General features: G+C 44.7%; 2 protein-coding genes across 2 annotated transcripts; both read right to left on the bottom strand.

Moving 5' to 3' along the window:
• Positions 1-249: 249 nt before the first annotated feature.
• On the bottom strand, positions 250-3,852 carry LOC147306610 (uncharacterized). The gene is made up of 2 exons (XM_086274866.1): positions 3,624-3,852; positions 250-2,797 (listed from the first exon to the last, which is right to left on the bottom strand). Exons 1-2 carry the CDS (start codon positions 3,672-3,674, stop codon positions 2,513-2,515), a joined length of 336 nt encoding a protein of 111 aa, XP_086130992.1. The 5' UTR covers positions 3,675-3,852; the 3' UTR covers positions 250-2,512.
• A 3,146-nt stretch (positions 3,853-6,998) lies between these two features.
• erich1 (glutamate rich 1) lies at positions 6,999-15,104 on the bottom strand. Its single transcript, XM_086275511.1, has 6 exons — positions 14,456-15,104; positions 13,724-13,864; positions 13,497-13,643; positions 9,278-9,664; positions 8,660-8,857; positions 6,999-7,265 (listed from the first exon to the last, which is right to left on the bottom strand). The coding sequence occupies exons 1-6, from the start codon at positions 14,472-14,474 to the stop codon at positions 7,129-7,131; spliced, it is 1,029 nt and encodes a 342-aa protein (XP_086131637.1). The 5' UTR covers positions 14,475-15,104; the 3' UTR covers positions 6,999-7,128.
• Positions 15,105-21,290: the final 6,186 nt, after the last annotated feature.

Here is a 21,290-nt window from a genome sequence, read left to right as displayed (position 1 = left end):
TAGCTGCTTTTAAGGCCAACTATAGTTTGACTTTTATCGTGACTCCACATGAAATGACATTGTTGAGATATCTGTTGGTAACCCTTCTCTCACTGCCAGGGGGGTAACATCACTGATCTTAGTTGTTTAGCAGAATCCCCAAAATCCACCACACACTGATGACAAGTTTGCTTCAGTGTTTAGTCAAAAACAACAATTCTTCAACAATTTCATCTCACATAATTGCACAGAAACAATCTGAGCCACAGCTGTGACTAAAGTGCTTTTATTTCATGAATCTAGTCCAACATCTTTTCATTAAATATTAATGACTTTACTAACAGAACAAAAGTCTCCTTTAATGGGCACAGCTAAAGTCAAGTTTGTAGAGCTTCACAGACGCTAATGGATGAGCGCTGATGTGTGACATCCAGCACACTGACAGATGAATACTGTGCTTTCAAACATCCCTTGCATTTTTAATCCGAGAGCTAACGTGTTTTCGAGCATCGCCATTATTCAGTGCACTATCTCGGCAGTTTCTCCTCATAGACTGCACAATGCCGAGTGAAACAGGAACCGGCTGCAGCGAGGAGACAAGCTCTCCTCCTTCACTCTCTTATTGAGATCAATAGGTTTTCGCAGTTCTCTGTGCTCACTGTGCACTGTTGCAGTATAAAGAGAATCCATCAAAAGCAGCTAGGTGCATTACACAGCTTCCAGCCCATGTCCACATTGATTCTGAAACTCCCAGGAGGGCAATGCCTGAATGCGACCGCAGTCTGCAGTTCAGTGAAAGCACGGCCAATTATTTCCGATCCGAATTTTCAAACAGGTGGAGAACATTTTAGTCAAACGTGTCTGTAATTCTGAGCGCTATCTGTTTGGTTTACTCTGTACATTTCCTCCAGAGCATTCCTGCTCTTTATAACCCAATTATGAAATTGTTTATAGGTGTCAGCCTCAGTCCAGAATAAGGTGAGCAACTGTCCAACATCCGATGCCAGTTGGAGCCATTAGCCCGCTCCTGAGTGGATTACGACCATTTTGTTGGTGACCCTCTGTGCTAGAATACTGGTGGGTCACTACTGGGCCATTATAAACTCCCAACCTGCCACAACTAGCCACTTGTCCAATTTGGCAGAGCGACAAGGACGGCTTTTTGGCTATGAGAATGTGGACTGCAAGGTCTGGCTGACCTCTAACTGACGAAACACTAAACTTTCTTACATCCTCCTTTGGAGAATCCCTCTGTTGCCTACCTTGTACCATCTCCACATCTGATAAATCTCAAGTATACTGGCTCAATTTAATAGCCGGTCAATGACGACAGTATAACCTTGTGCAATCCATAAGGCACAGCGCGCATTCTCAACCACGCTCAGTGTCTCGCCGAGTCTCAGCTCCGCTCTCTCTGGTACATTTTTTTGGTGTTAACACGAATGAAAACACCACGTCTAGACTCGTCCATCCATATCTGACAGCGAGACAAACGGTGGACACTGCAGGGGGAATGGCACAATATTTGGACGCACAGGAACTGTTTACGGGTCCTTGACCCTCTAATACCAGATTAGGTTAATGAGTGTGTGCACCAGGAATGGTTTTCCACCAGGGTTAATCCCCACGGAGGGCACAGACTTATCCTGCAGAAATCACCACTTTACCTTGCTTACCCGCCACCTGCGGTGTCTCATCAAAGTGTATTTGTGCAATTGTTGTTTACACGGCCCACGCTTTGATAACAGATCCACTTTCTTCTGATAAAAGAGCCGTTTTCAAGCCACAAAAGCATCCTCTGCTTTACCACTCTGACCGAATCCTCAGAGAATTTAAAGTCCTCAGAATAGACGCACCGGTTTCGACTCAGCCCCAAAGCCAACCTATGTCTTCGACTGCTCTCTTTCGATTGACAGCCAATGCAGAATACACCAAAAGATGCCAAGGCTTGTTGATGGATGGCACCTGCTCCTCCTCAGAGGAAATCAATTGAAGTCATGGGCAAGGATGGGCTGCTCAAGCACTTACACATGGCTTTCTGCCTGGGAAAAGATGGAAAGGAGGTCAGAGAGAGAGAGATGCCAACCATCTGTGTACAGAGGAGCGCTGCCAAGCATCACTCTCTTTTTACCTCAGTACTCGAAAAGACACACAATGCCTCCAAATTAGTCATGCTAGCTCATTCAAGCCACATTCAGCCACAGTTTCTGGGAAGTTCCAGCACCAGTTACGTACTCATCCCATCATTCATGCTGTTTAGTGCCCTCTCTGTGCATTAAACAGCCTAGTTATTAGTGAATAAGTGAACCAATCCAGTAGAATGTGAACTATTGTTACTGAACTCCATATCTCTATGATACTGTTTCTTATTTCGCGCCAACACATAGGTTCAGTCAGATATCCACAGCAGCATGTCTTCAGAGAGCACATGGGCCGCATTGGTGCAATGGGCCGGCATAGCTACAATCTTAGACATGACCGAGCGTAGTTACCGGAACTCAACCTATGGTGCCGGCCAAACTATCACCACAGACTAATTTGAGGGAACTTTGTCGCCAACGAACGAGGGAGGTGGGATCCCCTGGCAGGCACCGGCCCGGCGAGTCGCATCCAGGACGGGGATCCTGTGTGCCACTGCACTGGCATCAGTGTGCGTGCCGATCCACTGCAGGACACGGGAAGAGGGCCGATGGTAGAGGGCCAACTGCTTGGAGCTGTAGCCACACATCCCGATCCCAACGGCTCCCAGCAGCATAGCCATACCAGGCACGGTCTTCTCCGCCGGAGGCGTCACGGCCACATTATGGTAGGCCTGCGTCTGAAAGAAAAGTAACGAATGCGATAAGCGAGGCACAACATGCACACCTCAGCTCCAGCTGGTGCTCCCAGCAATCCTGGAGAAATGAAAACCCCATCTTTTCTCATTTACTAAATTGTGGCCCGTCTCTTTTGACAAACAAAAAGCTCATCAATTTTGCGACATGGACAATTTCCTCCGTGGGCCCTTGACAATTATAAAGCACGTGGAGGAGCAAATAATAGAAACTTAACTTCATAGTTTCTAATGGAGCTGTGTCCCAGGCAGTTAAGAAGCCATTCCTGCAGCTCGCTCAACCAGTTCCCATTTCCACTTACAATGCAATGGACTGTCGCAGGCTTTCTCTATTGTTTGTGATAAACGCTACTACTATTGAGCTAAAATATAAGCCGTTCTACAATTACTGGAACAGCAGCCTGGAAATATTGTGGTCTGTGCGTATATAATAAGATAGCACTGTGTTTCATCATCTTGTCACAACCGAATCTGTTGAGACAATGCACAGAAAAATGGCTGCACAATAGCAGCACGAGGCTTAGCGAAGCAAGTGTGCTGTATGATTTGTAACTGTCAATAAAACTCTGCACGTACCCATGAAAACAGCACCTTGCAAACATTTTATCAGCAGTTTCTCCCCTGCCTCCCTCTGGAGTGGTTCAGCAGAGACAGAGCATGCTAACCCCTGTATGAATCCCAGACTAAAGCACTACTTTTTATTTTAAAGGTCTTGCATTTGTCAGTAAAACTTAAAATCTAAGAAAAGAAAAACTTATTTTCTTAAATATTCACCTGAAACCTTTAGAACCTACCAAAGGCTCACACTCACCTGCAGCAGCCTGATGTAGCCAGGAGTGAGTCTTGGGAGCCTGAAAAACATCTGAGCTTCCCACGCTGGTCTTCCTGCTAAATCAGATGAATTAAAGGCCAGATGACTCTTGGCAGTCTCTATCTAAAGCTCCTCTCCCTGGACTCCCAGGACGGGAAACCCACTGAGATAGAGGGTTCGTCCGGGTGTTCGCACACCTAAGCTCAGCTGTCTGAGGTAGGACAGTCTGGTCAGCCTTTATAACGTCTCCTTCCTGACTTTACATAATAGGACAGCTGCAGGTGGTGAGCCTAAGGGGATTACATGAGCTGGCACACAGGGACAAAGAAGTCAGACTACACAGAAGGAAGGGTGGACGTGTAGGGAAAGGTGATCCTCGCTTCTTCTTTTGCCAAAGAATACAAACTGAGCGAAATCATATTTAAATATGTGCGATTGTTTTGCATATTTCTGCACCTCAATCAAACTATAAACATAATCAAGGTTTTTATAAAATGTATAGAGTGTAGTGATATGTGTCTGAATTATATGCAGAATATGTATGGATAATTTCAGAGTTGTTTCCAGTTTGATGCCAAAACAAAGTCAAAAATGATGAATAAGAACTTGTTGATTATGTAGGCACATTAGCATCAGGTGTAAAGGACTTCTGACTTCAGCATTTCCTTTAAAAGGCCCACACTGAAGAGGTGAAGTCATTTACAGTCCAGAGCCCATTTAAATCTGCCAACTTAGTTGATTTGAATGTTTTTTGTGTGTTGATGTTGAAAGTGGCCTCTCTAGCTGTGTCAGCAACTTTCTTTAAGCTTTAATATCCTTCCTGGCTTCGGGGTCCCGGGTGCAGAGCGAGGTCTTATAATGAGGTAGCTGTGCTGATAACGTCGCTCTTGGTGGATGGGAGGAATTCTCTCCGGTGAGAGTTACCAACAATGACCTTCTTCCCATCTCTAGTAACAGGAACCAATTGTGCCTCCTGACTCACGCATCCGCGAATAATCTCAAACTCTGGCAATAATACTGCAAAGTCATGATGTCATGGAAACTTGTGATGCCCACTGGGCTTTAAGCACAGAGACAATATACCACTTAAAATGCTGTGTGAGAAAATGTCAAATCACAAACTGATATTCTATTGAATATTTAGAGTTTAGAGACATTTCCCAGGAAACCTCAAATATGAATGTCAGGATGGGGTTAAACCAGGACTGCTAACTGAAAATAAAGACAAGATGATAGTTTATTATACTTTTAATGAAATTTGCAGATTGTCTTGGTGGAGTTTGATAAACTCAGCCATCTGCTCCTTTCTATCTAAAATATATCAGGACACTGGAGTAAATTCTCGACCATCTCACATTTCTGTTTAATCAGTTTTCTGTTTGACGTTTATTCAGATGTGTAAAAACTATAACTTTAATCTCACCAAACTGATTTACTCAGGAACAACTAAAACACTGGAAAAAGCCAAACAATAACTTTTTAAAGTTATCTAAGTGACTTATATGTCATGTTTAACCTGAGTAGCGAAAGACTGCGGGGGGTCTGAAAACGATGTCCGGTGTTCTCACCATCTCTAGTGAGCCTCGACCTCCCTGTCAGCTATCGAGCTAGTGGGTAGCAGACGTCTCCAAAAACGTCGGAGCACTTTTGCAAATATGTGATGTCTTGATAAATCGAGCAGATATTTGAAGTTTACAGCAACATTCGCACCTGAAAATATCTTAAAAGTTTATTTTGTGACCCAGAAAGAGTAATAAGAGTAATATTAAAACTAAGTAGCTGCCGCCATTGGAATTGGCTGAATTCTGGGAAAGGTTGGGCCACGAAGGATACACCCGACCCATCCTTCAAATCTGGGGAAAAGGAGGATGCAGACTGGAGCAACTACGGATCAAACTACCAACCTTCTGATTAGCAGATGTCCTGCTCTTCCCATTTTCTTCACATCAGCTGCATTTATGAATATTATTAAGGTTAGCTCTGCTTTGATGACTACAACACAAATGTTACCTCAGTCTTGTTTTGAGTAGCTACACACGCAACCTTCACAAAAACTCCCTTAAAAGGTCTGCAACTGGTTCACGGGCCACTTTTGAGAGGATAGCCAAATGGTAAGCCTCGCTGTCTCGAATCCAGGGATATCTCTCAATTCTTTAGAAGTTTAAACTTTTCTGTGGATGTGTGGAAAAAGTAACCTGCTTTCAGAAGTGCAGGAAATCCTTGCGGATTATCAAAGATGTTAGGATTTATACTGAGCTGAACTTAAAAACAATCCACCTTACAGTCTTTGAGATGTTTGGGTCTGGACTGCAATCCTTGGAGCCATTAAGCATGGCTGAAGAAATGCACTAATCTCTGAATGATCACTGTTATATTATCTTAAGCATGTGTGCCCTTATTCTCTCCTCTGGCTAATGTCTGCATAATGAGCCCATGAGCTCCCATCGGATGCAGCACCTGGTGCATCCATCCATGAATGGAGGCGACAGATGGCAGCCCTCGTGCTAATTGTTCAGTCATACACGCATACACTCAGGGTGTGTATTACAGTGTATGATATAACCTGTCGGTGTCTACTGGTGCATTCCCGGTTTGGAGCAATTGTTCCTCTAAAGCCGGAACATGGCAGACAGCTCTCCCTCATGCCATCAAAGTCACTGTCCAGCTGAGATAAATCTTTGTCCTTTTCCTGAACTCGTCCCTTGGCATTGCATGATGGGTTAATGCATTAAAATAGGCTACCTGAGCTGCAGACAGGTATTGTGATGCAGAAGGTTAAGCTACCTCCCTAGGTGGTACTGGTTTAAAAGGTCCATCAACAACAATGTGCTGGCATATTTAGCATATAGTTAGATAAAGGAGAGTAGCTTTGGGGATTATGTAATGGCACTAATTACTGTCCCTTATCATTCACCAGCATAATGAATATATGCATACACCCCATTAGTAGAACTGCCCTGAAGACCATCATTTCAGTGTAGTTATCCAGAAGTGCAAATATGAAGAGGCGCACGGCACAGCTGAGCAGTAATGGATTGGTGGGGAGTGTACTGGAGATAATTGAGGAGCTATTAGGTTAACGGGCTGGGTTTAAATGTCGTAACATCTGCAAACAATACTGATGCTCGAGGTAGAACTGACATTTGCTCTTCTGGCAATTAGGGGGTAAGATGTGATGGGGGTTTGTCAGGCTAACACCAATAAAATGTTTCCTTTATTTAAAATGCATACAGAAACGCTAAACAAGCGTAGGAAAGTAAAAGTTTGGTCGATAAAGACAACTTTGGCCTTACTAACGATGGGCGGAAGGATTTGTCTGGCTCAGGATTAACCGGCTTTGTTTTCCTCTTGCAAACGGAGGAGACGGGGTGTAAGAATAGACTGGGCACAGAACCAAAACTGACATATTTAGAATTTAATAAAACATTTCATGCATTGAAAGCAAGTCCATCATTTACAAACGCTGTGTATGAGCAAAAAGAAAATTCTTGGTAGAAATGATTCTTCAGTAGTGTCTCTGCGTCTGTTCGACTGGCAGTCTCATGGGTGTGTTGGAGAAAGCACGAGTCTTCTTGTCTCCCTGCATGGGAAGAATGTCTGTGATCCAGTATTGGAAGAGTGTAACGACTGCCGTGGTTTCCTCTACAAACACAAGGAGACAGAGCGAAACATTTCAGTTACTGCTGACAACACAAAACCACAGGAACACTCAGTATTTTCACAAAAGAGATTCACTTGCTGGTGTATTTTTGGCATAATGCATCAAAATCTGCTTCCTTCCCCCCGCATGTACGTATCCAAACCCCTAACAAGACAAATTCTTTCCTTTTACTCGCTACTGTTAGAAGAATATATTTAGCCTTTGCAGAAAGCAAAATGGACAATACAAAAGGCGGAGCAGTCAATCCAATGTCATTTGTGAGAAACTCCAGGGTGCAGCAAAATATGCTTAAGGGAAATCTGCTTTAGAGCTGCTCCTGCAGCCAATTGATTGCCACTACAAGGGTAGACAGAGTGAGGAGAGCTTTAGTGAATTCACCTGAGGGGCTTTAAAAGCACGCATGCACATGGATTAGCTCCTGCAAGTCACTGAATGTAGGTTACTTTAAAATACCAAATGCTCCCTGAACAAGGTGGATGTTATTAAGAAGTTTAATTATTTTAAATTTCCATACTGTGGGGACTGATAAATGTGAAGCGAGATGCAGCAGAAAGGCTGGGGCCTTTGCCTCCAACACTCAGATAAGCTGAGTGGAATTGACCCATAGCAGCCGAATCAAACGTGCGACAAAAACTCGTCTGCGCCGACACGATCTGCTGGCACGCCGGAATTAAAAACGGCAGCAAATAAAAAACAGTGAACTGAAGCATGACTCATTATGAGAGAGCTGGGAGTACGGGGGGGGGGGGGGGGGGGGGGGTTAGAAAAGCTTTCAGGCAGCTGTGGAGCAGCTGTATGGAGAGGGGACGGCAGGATCTATGGTGGACTCTAGCAAACTGGTTTTTACACAGCGTCGTCAGGGTTACGGGAAGGGGCAGACAAGCGTCACTCTGTGGCCGCCGACATGGCATTGGCCTGAATCCCCTGGCTCGTCTCTCAGTCTCATTCTCACATGCCTGCACTTGTGCGCGTGACAGCAGAAAAGTCCCTGCTGATCCTATTATGCAGCCAGCGGCAGATGAAACCGCGTCGGGGGACGTAGGAGCTATTTTGACTGTTGAGAGTGTCGAGGCGAGTTAAAACATGTTCGTTACTCACGGTCAGCTCGAGTAAGTCAGGGGCAGGTACGCACAGGTGAAGGCTGAATGAGACAAGTCAGGGCAGGTAACCGGCAAACAATCCTAATCGGCGTTTGCCCCCTAACACTGGGAGGCGAGCGTTAACCTGCTGGGACGGGCCCGACGAAGCGCTCGGGGCAGGTTCCAGCAAGAAGAGCCTACTGTAGGCGTGGATGCATGAACCAGCGAGACACAACAATAAACACAGGCCTGTCATTCAAAGGAAAAAAGCTCTTTATTTGTGAATTTTTACTGACCTGCTGACATGCAGGAGGAGTTGCTGCAGAGCTCTTTCAGAGCTTTTTCTAGCTTTTCTGTATCCGTTTGCTGAACACGTGTCTTGAGACTGTACAGCTGCTTCAGGACTGAGTTAGGTTTGCTTCCGCTGTCTATGGCGCCCAGAAGGCCGTCCACTGTAGCAGACAGGTCAGGGATCGTGGAAGCATGAGACGAGGCTGAGGAGGGACAAGTGGTCTGTTAAAAAGAAGCCTTCAACATCAAATTAAGCATTTTATAAAACATCAAAAGGACCAATAAATGCCTATTTCTTTAATGTGACTCATGCACTGACCAAATATAAAGAAGACTCTTCAACTTTATTTACATTAAAAAATAACTTACTAGTTTCTCTCATTTTTAGTGCTTTTCTAACACGTATGGAAGGCTTTCATTTTCACTGAAAACATGTTCATTTCTCAGTAATGGGCATTTAACAATGCAGTGTAGGGTTTTTTGCACATTAGCATCCAAAATATATCCAAATAAACAAAACATTAGAAACTAAAATCACCGTGAGCATTAGGAATGCCTACAAGGTGTAATACTGAGAACATGAGCTTCATCCAAGAAGGCAAGTACAAGTGGTCCCTACTTACAATCTGACAAATACATTTCCATCGTTGTCCTGAGGAAGTCTGACACCTCAGCTGCTCTCCTCTCGTCTTCCTCCTCCTCCTCCTCTCCATCTTTTTGATACGTGAACTCCAGCGCAGCGGCCCGAGGCATCAGACCCATGGAGAGCAGCTTCTGTTTGTGCCGTTTCTTCTTCAGCTTTCGCTTCTTGTTCCTGCTAATTCGCTCGGCCCCCTCATCCCCCGCCGTCTGATTCTGACCTGTGCCGGACTCGCTCCCTAGAGTTGCCTCGTCATTCCCAGAGTCTTGACAAACGGTTGCTTTCTTCTTCCTTTTCCTCCTCCTCCTCCGTTGTTCCTCTGCCTCTTGCTCTTCATCCAGCACTTTGTCGCTCTCGTGGTTGTTCCCCTCTATAAGCAACAACAGATTAAACTCTTCATTAGTTTTAAAAACAGTCTTTAACTGATTCACGATCCCGTGATCCGGACAGATCGGATTTTAAAAGGTCAGATTGTGTTCACATTGTTAAAGTATGAATCGTGTATCCACCTGCACTCTGGGCCTAATGGCTAAAACAGGAGGTGGGCATCGTCCATTATGGTGAAAGCTGGGAGACGGCTGCTTTCCTTTCAGCCAATCACTGCACAATCTAATTCCACTAATTAGATGTTCCCTCTTTTTCACTGATTGCAGTTCAATCAGCAAAATCATCTGGTGTGGCCTCTGATTGAAAAGACACGGTCAAATCTGCAAGTGCGAACATCGCTCGTTCTGAGCCCGGCAATTTGAGATGTTCCATTAAATAAAAGGGAACATTTAACAGAACAGTGCTCAGGTGATGCACGAGCTTTTACAGTGAAAGAACATTAACACATTCCTCCCACCTTATGGAAATCATCCTTTAGTTTAGCAGCTTCATTGGGCTTTCCATTTTTCAGCTTTTCTCTTTTGCAATTATCACATTGCTAAAATCTCTCTGCTGTCACATTACCGAATGACTAAACCTCAAAAGAGAACCCGTCCACAAACAGCAGTCTTGGATCTTCTCTAGCTTGCCACATCTCCCCTTTCCTTAAAAAACCCACGAAGCACAGAGAGGTCAAAGAAACGAGCTCGCGCTGACTTCTCAGCGACCCGTTTGTGAGCAGTGGACTGGAGCCAGAACACAAAGCAGCAGAAGTGACAGTGGCAGTGCAGAACTGACCGACATAGTGCAAGGAAAACACAAACCAAGGAAGCTACTGCTCATATCAGACATGCAAATACTCCATTTATCCATTTTTTTACATTTAGAAACATTTTAAATTATTGTCAAAGGAACTGAGAACCTTCACAGACATTTTAAATTATTATTTTGTGACAGATTGAAATGATAGACTACTTCAAGTCATTATGTTTTTTGTTATATAAATATATTTAAAAGCCAGCCAACTGCAGCCATGAGCGAGACAGATGAAGTCAGGCCGGCTCGGACGCCGCCCAGATCAACAAGGTCTGCATCAGGTGTTGAGGAACCAGGGCTCCCTGACGAGAAGTGAGCTACTGGAACAAGAAGGCATCGGTGGGCAAGATACAAAAACAGGGTGTTGTTGGGATGCTACTACGCAAGTAACCCCAGCGGAAGAGGTTACATGAATAGGATGCGGAGCACTAGGTGCGGTGACTCCCAAGCTCGGCGAGCAGCTCCAGCAGATCCCAGAAACAACATCGGACATCTCTGTCAAGAAGAGCACAGTCCTAGAAACAGCCAAGATACGGCGCAGGACCCTCAAGCTCCCAGGCCTCTGGTAGAGCAGCGGCTCCAAACCTTTTTTGCGCCACGGAGCGGTTTAATGTCACACAATATTTTCACGGACCGGCCTTTAAGGTGTCGCAGATAAATACAACTAAATAAAATGAAATGCGCCAACAACATTGAGAGTAACATCCTCCTCTCTGCCCCTTAATGCTCTCTGGTCGCTATGGTAACGCGTAAATATTTCTTTCAAAATAAGACACACAACTACGCAGCCCGGTACCAAACAACTCAAGGACCAGCCCGGGGGTTGGGGACCACTGTGGTAGAGGACCCAAGCTTGGAGGCACACTGCTCTGTCTGTGAGCATAGCAGCCCCACCCATGTGCTGTTCAAACCTCTGTTTGTGACAGTCAACCAATCAGAAAGTGACTGGCTTAAGAAGAAGATTTAAATGCACCTTAGAACACACATGCATCAACACTACAATGAGCGGGTGGAGGGAGGTTTGGAGTCTTCTCTCACCCCCGTTCTCTGCGACCTGCTGGAGCGGGGGGGCTAGGAGGAGGAGGAGTTGGCCGTCCGACTGCGGTCTGGAGTGTTGGGCCTCCCTGCTGCTGCGGAGTCGGGGCGGTCTGCCTCCCCCCACCGCAGGGAAAAGGGTAACACCACCTGGGTCTGGGTGCAGTTCCCCCTCCAGGGGCAAGGGTACCTAGACCCGGTTTGTAGAGTACGCTTGGGGAGTGTGATCGTGTGTACAGCGTCTCTTTATGTCTGTCTCCACGTTGGTTGAGTGTGGAGTAAGTGCATATGAGAGCATGAGGGTGGGAATGGATGTTTGTATCTGTGTGTGCCTGTATGTCTGTATCTATATGTCAGGTTGGGTGTCAGGCGCCACCTCTCTGGGGACATCTCAGGCCCTCCAAGGTTTGGAGGCCTATCTCCCCCTACCACCACTTCTCCTGCCAGTGGCGGACTCCCTCAGACATCGGGGCGTTGGTGGTTCTTTGTGTCCGGGGATGGGCGTCCAGGTACACACCGGCTCACTCCTTGGCGGCCGCTTATCGGGGCCTGGAGCCTGGGGCTCGCTCGGGCCACTTCGGAGGTGGGGTGCCCCCGGCCTCTCGGCCTGGGGCTCGGTCACTCAGGCACGGCTGGCTGCCGGCGGAGCTCACGGGCGCGTCACTGCAACTCCCCCTGGCTTCTGCTCCGCGGCTGCTGAGTGAGCCCTCATCTGGGACTCTCCTCAGCTCTTTCTGGGACAGTGGTGCGGCTGCCCCTCTGTTGGTCTTCCTTGGTCTCTTGTGTTCTGGGGGCCTCTGGATGTCTGGAGTTTTGATCTCCTCCATACCTGCTTCATGCCCTGGAGGACGGGGCTGTGGCCCCCCCACACTCCCTAGCAGATCATTACATGAAGGAACCTTTTAAAAAAAACAAGAATTTGATGCAATTAAAAGAAAAAAAACAGGTTACGATAAACTTTCCTTTTGATTGTTCAGAAACAAGATTTTCTCGAGGATCCAAAGAAAACCCAAAATCAGATGAACTAAAATAGATGTCCGTTTCTCAAAACATGTAGAAATACGGTTCTACATTTTGCAGCTAACGTGAATGTGAAGAGAGATCTGTTCATTCAAGACTAGGACAGCTTTTCTCTTTCTACACCACATCAACTACATCAACTCTCCTCTTTGTAAAATATTACACTGAAGCCTTTATGAACCTCCGCAGAACCCAAACTCTAGTTGACCTTAAACAGCTCTCTGGGTTGCAGTTCCCTTGAAGGCTCGCTACCCACTAAATCGAAAATGTGTTCAATTAGGAACTGCTACACTTACGAGTGCAATTAATCAAACTTAACCTTGTCAGTCATTCCAGCGGCCACCCTCAGACGATGGTCTGTGTAAGCCAGCAAATCACTTTTTTCACTGAGGTAAAGCAGAAGCTCTTCAGCTAAACGACGGTCTGAGTTACAGAAGATGATGAGTGTAACGAGCCGGCGCTTTTATTACAGCCTCATGACTTTGGTACTTCATGACAATAGAGAGAGGAGATAAAACAAACAGTCTTTAAATGATCCATATCAAATGCAGAGCATGTGACTCATCCTTGAATACCGCTGCCAGACAGCTCGATTCATCGCAGGTCAAGAAGATTTTAGCTCGGCATAAATCAGCTCACAACTCAGCCTCCAACATGTTATTAATAATAGTTAAATATCTCCTTTATAAATTATGCAAGTTTGCCCCGACAAGCACATTTAATCGGCCTATCGGAGTGAAAACAGAGCCACCCAGGCTCACTCACCATCTGCACAAGTTCTCCTCAGTTAAAGAACACGACTGATTTTCACTGTCTGTTTCCCCAACAACAGTGGCAGAGACAATCAGAAAGAGTAACTTTATTACTACAGAGCGCCAACCTGGAGGAGGCCCATGAGATAAATCTCTCCTAGCTTTATGGTGCACAGCGCCAAGTCCATAAATGTAAGATTATGGGTGACGTACCAGCTGGTTCCTCCACGCTATTTATGCTTTTTAGCTGCTGTAGTGAGACCGATTCCTCTGAATGTATATCATAGTCTGCAGGAGGAGGAAGGACCGTGTACATCCGCCTGCCTGGTTTGGCTGCGCTCTGTCTCTTCACTGCATCTCCTGAGACACATAAGGCAAATAATGTAAGGCACTGAAACACAAAGGAGGGAGGAACGTGTTAGTAATTATCATGACTTTACCCGAGGCCGTGTCCTCTCCAGGAGCTTTGCTTTTCAGATGTTTCTTTTTGCCTAGAGCTTCTACAATATGTGGTGGGCTCTGTTCCGTCACCACTTCTTGGATGGCAGGGTAAAGCTTCTGGAGAACTTTTGACTGGAATACTGAGTGACACAAAGACAAGCTGTGTTAACTACGCATATTCAGGCTACATGTGATCTAGTCCATGTGGGAATGAAGCATGAAAACAGGATGTAACCCGCTGACTTTGAAAACTGAAACAGGTGATGTTCATGCTGTTTGTGACTGCAATAACACAGCCTAACAATGAACACCGTGTTTACAAACTTATTGTGATGCCAAACAGTTAAGATAAACTTAGAGTACACTGCCAGTCTTTAGTTTTAGTCTTTGTCATTTTCCTAAACCATCAAAACAAGAAGGAAATGTCAGTGAGTACATTTATTCAGAACATAGAGGACTGAGATGTCCACACGATCGTGACCACATAAAAACTAATAAAAGCTGATCAAATATGAATCACCAAAAAACAAAACCTCCTGTCTTCTCGGGTACGTCTACCAAAGTCAAGGAGTGATTTTAGGGCTTGACAGAGGAGCACGTGCTTTTGTTTACAACACAGAAACCAACGCGAGATTTAGCTAGCTACGTTATTTGGGTACTTTAGCGAGCTAAAGAGTTACGAGCTCTGTGTGTGTTTTTGTATGAGATGAGTCATTTCTGGCGGTGCTTACCTTCTTTCCTATGTGCCATATTCAAACATCCACCACAGTCGAAGCAAAGAAAACATGAATTCCAACTCTGCACTCAGCTAGGAAGTTACTATGCTATCAAGCTAGCTGAGTTAGCTAGCAAGTATGCTACAGCAGCTTTTTAAATGAGCTAGCTTGACGCGCACGTCCCGCTCAACTTAAAGATCAGAGATATTCATCTGTCAGTATCATCGCCACAGAGCTCCAGCTTCTTCAGCAAAGCCCACTAACCCAGAGTAATGCGCAAAACTGCTGAACCGCGCACTTCACCGGCTACCACACGCGCACTGTGACGACCAAGAGACTCCGCTTCCTTTTGCGCCAACTTCTATTCAAAATCCGGCCAATTTAAAATGCACGCAGTCCTCACAAACAAACACTCTCTGTATATACTTAATGATATGTATTTACGGGATTACTCGAATCTATTCTTCACATCGGCAGACGAATCAACCTCGTTTATAGTGTAATATTCATTAGCCTTGCGTATTTCAAGGAAAAAGACTCAAGAAGGTCTGGATTTGTAGAGCGAACTTAAAAATGACTCCAGCTAAAATGATTATTATAAAACCATTATTAATTATCTGAGCAGGTGTATCATACTACCAGAGCAACATACGGTTTTTTTTAATGTCCACTTTTATTCTTTCCAAGGGGCTACAGCGCCCCCTGCGTTTGAAAGCTGTAATAACAGCGGCTTGGGCGTGCGCACACCAAGCCAGCTGTAGGACGGGGTGCAGGCGAGATGAGAATACTAAACAGGCGCCTCATGGCTCAGCATCAGCACCGGGCTGAGTTCAGATTTGCGCACCCATCAAACTTGGCTTGGGACCTCAGCATGTGAACGGGCTTTGCAGGAGGAGGATCCACCTAGAATGTCAGCTCTGAAAAAGGTATTTCCTCCCTGTCTCTCTCTTTTCTTAATCTTTCAGCACACATTGAAGTCATGAAATGTGACAATGTGCAGCATTCAAACGTGGCATACAGTCATCTTACAGTAAATGGGAAAATGTATGCAGTGATGACAAATAGGTGTGTGTGTGTGAGCAGTTCAGTAGCAAGGTTTTCTTAGAAGTGTGGGACTTTTAAGCGGCTGGCTTTCTTTCTTCTTCTTATTTTTAAAGTATATTAAGTGTCACAGTGCTGGTTTGCTTAATCATGACCACTGATTACAGTTGCCCAAGTATAATATGATTTCTGCATGCTTTGCATGTGGAATCTGATCACTGCTCCTCTGCTATAGCTCTCGCATGTCATTCCACTTGCATTTATCCCTGAGGAGGCTTGCACGAAGAGCACTTCAGGCAAGAAAAGCTTAGGATAACTTCTCAAAGAGATATTGTGTCAGGTTTGATCTCAGCCAGACTCCTCCTTTTGTGCACTGTCACGTAGTACTGTATGTGCCATGCTGACTGCCATCTCTGTGGGTGGATGAGCTTCACTGACTGTGTCTGACAGAGCCAAAGCCCGACACTGGCAACCCTGAATGATAGTGAAGCTCCAAAAAGCTTGCAAAAAACGAGCCAATGGATGAGTTTACTCTGTAGTAAATTATGCTGATTTAGGTAAACATGTTGCATAATTCCTTGCAGTGAACAACACACTGAATAGCACATAAACACCTCCTGCAAGCCCTCTTAATGAACAAGTAGTAAGATTTGCAGGCTGCTCGTGGTGTAGCAGTCATCCTCTAACAGCGCTGGCCATGCTGAAAAAAGAACTTGCTAACTGCATGTTTGTGCAAAAAAAGAAGCTTGTCATCACTCTCGGTGTACATTGACAAATGATGTTGTTTAAGACTCAGTGCAGCCGCAAGTATTGACGTCTTAGCTCTGACAGATTCCACTGACTGAGCAGCACAAAAAGAAGGAAAGTTGTATAGGACGCCCGCTTCGACACTGCTGCTGAATCCATAGCAAATGCAGACTACTCAGCACGCGCTGTGAGTGACAAAGTGCTGGCTGCCAGCGCTCACATAGTCAGACATCATAATCACAGAGGTGCTAAAAATAGGGGACCATGTTCATTGGAATGCTTCAGAAGCTCAATGGAGTCACTGCTGTTCGCACAAGTGGCTAAAAGTTTTACCAGGATACTCTTCGATGCTGCGCTCCTGTCCTGCTCAATAATACAAAAGCACTTATTTTTAGACAGTATCAGAATCAGAATCAGAATCAGAAACTTTATTGTCATTGTCATGAGAACAACGAAATTAAGAATGGTCCCCGATCATTGCATCATCCCTAGCAATATCAAAATATAAATAAAACAATAAAATTCAATAAATAAAATAGATAGAATACTTAAAATACTAATAAGATATAACAGTAAAACATTCACATACATTCCCACACACATGCTTCAGACCGTGCATAGATTAACACAAGAGTGGCGTGATGGACATTTTTTTGTAGTATTCAGATGTGTTATTGCAGTTGGATAACAGCTGTGTTTGAGTCTATTAGTCCTTGCTCTGATTGCCCTGTACCGTCTGCCTGAGGGCAACAGTTCGAACAGGGAGTGGCCAGGATGTGAGCGGTCAGCTAGTCTTCCTTCAGTGACACAGCTTCTTGGGTGAGACACTGATGTGTAAGATAAAGAGCTGAAGGTCTGTGCATTGCATAGTATAGCAGGCCATATGTGGAAAATGTGATTTTTGAATGTTTTATGTGGGGTCTTTGCAAACCGCCCCGTGTTCTCTCATTGAAAATAGCAAGCGGTGTGACACCAAACTAACTGCATGAAATACAAGTGTCAGTATCTGTTTGTGTGCAGATTTGCATGTGGATCGCAGTATCTAACCATAACCATAATTCGTCTGTCCTACCTGTCCGTCCTGGCTGGTGGCAGATGAGAAATGTAAGGTCGCCACTGTAAGGCCTGGAGTGAAAAATGACATGTCACTTCCCCACCTTTTACCCCATTCACACCGCCACCTCTGCTTTCCCCGGCGACAATTCAGCCCTTCAATGAGAGCTCGATGATTCACTGAGAAATCTTTACTCATCCTAACAGGCAATTTCTTCACTTAAAAAGGAGGGTGCCTAATTAAAATCCACTGCCTGCATTTTTTAAAAAAGTAATTGGAAACTGATACTGTTTTCCTCCCAGAAGCACTTTGAAAATTGAAGGTCGCTTTTTCTTGTTTTTCTTGCATGCACAAGCGTGCACCCGCTTCTGCGCCCACACAAAAGAGTGGCTCGTGTGGACTTTGGCTCCTTGGCAGTGACACGATAAGGCTCTCATAATCTATTTGAAGATGCAGCACAAACTTCAGACGTTGCATTTCTGCATGCAGTGATGTCATTTTGGTGAACGCAGAGGCAGAAGAGCAGCGATGAATGTAGACCAGTGTGACTGAAAGTAAACGTTGAAACATTCAGGAGGTTCTTTTCTTATTCATCCGCTCTCTATGACGGATGTGTTTCCGCTTCCCCCTGCATGTCCCAGCATTTTCTCTCACTTTAAGACTTTCTCTTACCAGCCCGTGCACACAAATCCAACTTCTTTCCATGTGTTTGCCTCAGTTTTTATACCTCAGATCATTTTGTGAATGAACCTGTAATAGTTTTGGCTTGAGTAGAGGGATGCAGAGTGAGTGCAGGGGATGGATGAGACGCTGCTTTATGAATATAAAACATGAGGCATGAGATCCAAGTGTGTGTGTGTTTGTGTGTGTGAGTCCTTTGTGTCTGGGGATATCTGTGCATACCTGCAAAGCAGCCGCAGTCATTTAATCACCTTTGTGCTGTGGTGGGATAACGCGTACAGACGGGCGTCCCTGAATTCTCCCAGTGCTACTGTAACGATGCGTAGCCCTCAGGCATGGCGAGCCGGTGTCCTGAGTGACCTTTTCTCTCTAGCGGTAAATAGAAATAGTTTGATATCAGCACTGATGACGATTTCTAAAGGTTGTCCTTTGAGAGTTTGCCGAGCAGAGAGTCGAGCGGCTGTGTCTCTTGTCAGCTGTGCGCCTTTGAAACTCTTTGACTAGAGACAAAGGTAAATCATCTCATGCTCTAAATGGAATTATAAATATGTCCTCAAAGACCTCTTGTGTTAACACTCTGTCATAATATAAAATCTCACAGTAATGCAAGAGCATCACACCATCCCATTTCAACTGGTCTCGCCTGTGGAGTGTGGAACCATTACAGCTGGCCAAAGCTCTTTACAACCAAATCTTTATCGGGCCTTTTTTCACCGAGCAGTGAACTTGAATATATCAGCTGCAAAAAAAGCACCCGACCTTAATGAAGGACAATCAAGGCAGAGCGAGTTTTAACTGGGACAAAGTTTAAGGATTTTGATTAAGAGCCAGAAAAAGTTTCGTGTGGTGAAGCTGTTAGGATATGTTTCTAAACCCGGGCTGCTCAGATTTTCTTTTTAAGTTGCTTTGCTGCAAATACTCCAAACGCAGGTCTGCAGACAGAGCGAGACAGAGGTGCAGTGGATGCTGTAGGCTATTCATGTTAGGATGCCTGGGTCGTTGACCCAGGGTTTTGAGTTTATTGTATTATTTATCATTTCTATTCTTTGGTTTCTTCGTTAGAGTTATGTCTTATGGTTCCATCTTGGGACCCCTTCTGTTTAACATCTACATGCTCCCACTGGCACAGATTATAAACAACAACAAAATAAACTATCACAGCTATGCAGATGACACACAAATATATATCACAATGTCACCAGGAGACCGAGGCCCTGTACAGGCTCTTGGTAAATGCATTGAGGAAATCAATGACTGGTTGTGCCACAATTTTCTCCAGCTAAACAAAAACAAAACTGAGGTAATAGTCTTTGGCGCCAAAGAAAAACGATTACAGGTCACCAGAGAACTTCAATCTATACATCTAAAAACCACAAACCAGGCGAGAAATTTGGGTGTAGTGATGGATGCAGACCTAAACTTAGAAAAACACATTAAGACAATAACAAAGTCAGCTTACTATCACCTCAAGAATATATCAAGGATAAAAGATCTGATGTCTCAACAGGACCTGGAAAAACTAGTCCATGCATTCATCTTTAGTAGGCTTGATTACTGTAACAACATCTTTACAGGTCTACCTAAAAAATCAGTCAGACAACTACAGCTCATTCAGAACTCTGCTGCTCGAGTCCTCACTAAGACCAAAAAAGTGGACCACATCAGTCCAGCTCTGAGGTCCTTACACTGGCTGCCTGTCCGTCAGAGGATAGACTTTAAAGTTCTGATGCTGGCCTATAAAGCTCTGAATGGTTTAGGACCAAAATACATCAATGACCTCCTGACCCAGTATGAACCATCCAGATCCCTCAGGTCATCTGGATCCGGTCTTTTATCAGTTCCCAGAGTCAGAACCAGACACGGAGAAGCTGCATTCAGCTTTTATGCTCCTTATATCTGGAACAAACTCCCAGAAAGCCTCAGATCAGCTGAAACACTCAGTTTATTTAAATCCAGGTTGAAGACTCACCTATTCTCAGCTGCATTTGAATAAAGCACCAAATCCACACTTTAAGCTTAAATTTCAAAACTTACATTTAACTACTGATTTTATCTCTGATTTTATCTGTTTTGATTTTATATACTGTTGTTTGTTTGTTTGTTTGTTTATTAATTAGTTAGTTAGTTTATTTGCTTGTTTTAATCAATTTTAAATCATGCTTTTTATTTGTTCTTGTTTCTAATGTCTCTGTAAAGCACTTTGAATCACCTTGTTGTTGAATTGTGCTATACAAATAAACTTGCCTTGCCTTGCCTTGCCTTATGTCTCTGTGTTATCCTTAGTTGCTATATCCCCGTGTCCAGTCAGTGTCTGTCTGCCCTGGTCCCATGTCTTTGTTCCCTCTGTTGAAGTGCCTGCATGTGAGTCTGGCTGTATCCCAATTCAGGGTCTGCAGCCTTAAAGTACGCAGGCTCAACGATCCTCAAGGGCCGCGTACTCAAAGACCGCTAAGGCCGGAAGTGCGAGGCTTGTGAAATGGGACGGTCTAGTCTCCGTTGCGCTGCCCAGGTTGCCTAGCAACCATGATACTAACAGCTGGAAACGTGTCATACAGCTTTGTTTGACAGAAATGAAGGAGAAAATCTTTTGTTCATTTGTTTGTTTGTTTCTACATGATCTTTGATCATTCTCTGTAAGATTAAGCTCAGCTATTGAACGGCGTATATTTTAAAGTAAAGGCTCTAAAACCAAGTTCGTACAAACGTCACTAATGTCACATAATTTTGCCGACATGTGGCCAACAGTAATGTTTTAATGGTCTTCGTTATTACACATTTGCACATAAATAAGTGACATAATATTCAGTACTTACTTAAAGTTTACTCTTCGGCCGCCCCTCATCCGCCGTTTTTTTTCAGCAAATTTATCCACACCCATCGCCGCGCTATGCATTCTGGGATATGTTGGGCTACGAAGTCTACACTGCCACAGCCTTAAAATTCAGGGAAATGAAGGACGCATTTCAGGGCCGCATTTCGAGCAGCCTTTGAATTGGGACAGCCTTCGGCGCGCCGCTGTGACGTAATCGGCCTTGAAATGCGTACTTTAAGGCAGCAGACCCTGAATTGGGATACAGCCTCTGTGTCTTTAGTTCAGTCTGTGTTATGTTTCCTGTTTTATTTTGAAGGTCCATGTCTAATGTTAATGTATCTGGTTTTGCTTCCCCTTGTCTCGTTAGGCCTGATTTGCCCCAGCTGTGTTTCCCTCCTGTTACCCATTCCCTGCTTGCTCCCTCTGTGTATTTAAGCCCTGTGTTTCTCTGTGTCTGTGTTGTGATCTACCGTTTATCTAGCTGTGTGTTCTGTCAGTCTTCTGGTGTAAGTTTA

This window comes from Aulonocara sp. 'chitande type north' Nkhata Bay, linkage group LG19, assembly GCF_057382095.1.
Source record: "Aulonocara sp. 'chitande type north' Nkhata Bay isolate Kocher_YH1m ecotype deep benthic linkage group LG19, A_spYH_male_GT1.1, whole genome shotgun sequence".
Lineage (NCBI taxonomy): Eukaryota > Metazoa > Chordata > Actinopteri > Cichliformes > Cichlidae > Aulonocara > Aulonocara sp. 'chitande type north' Nkhata Bay.
This window is presented reverse-complemented; position numbering and strand designations above follow the sequence as displayed.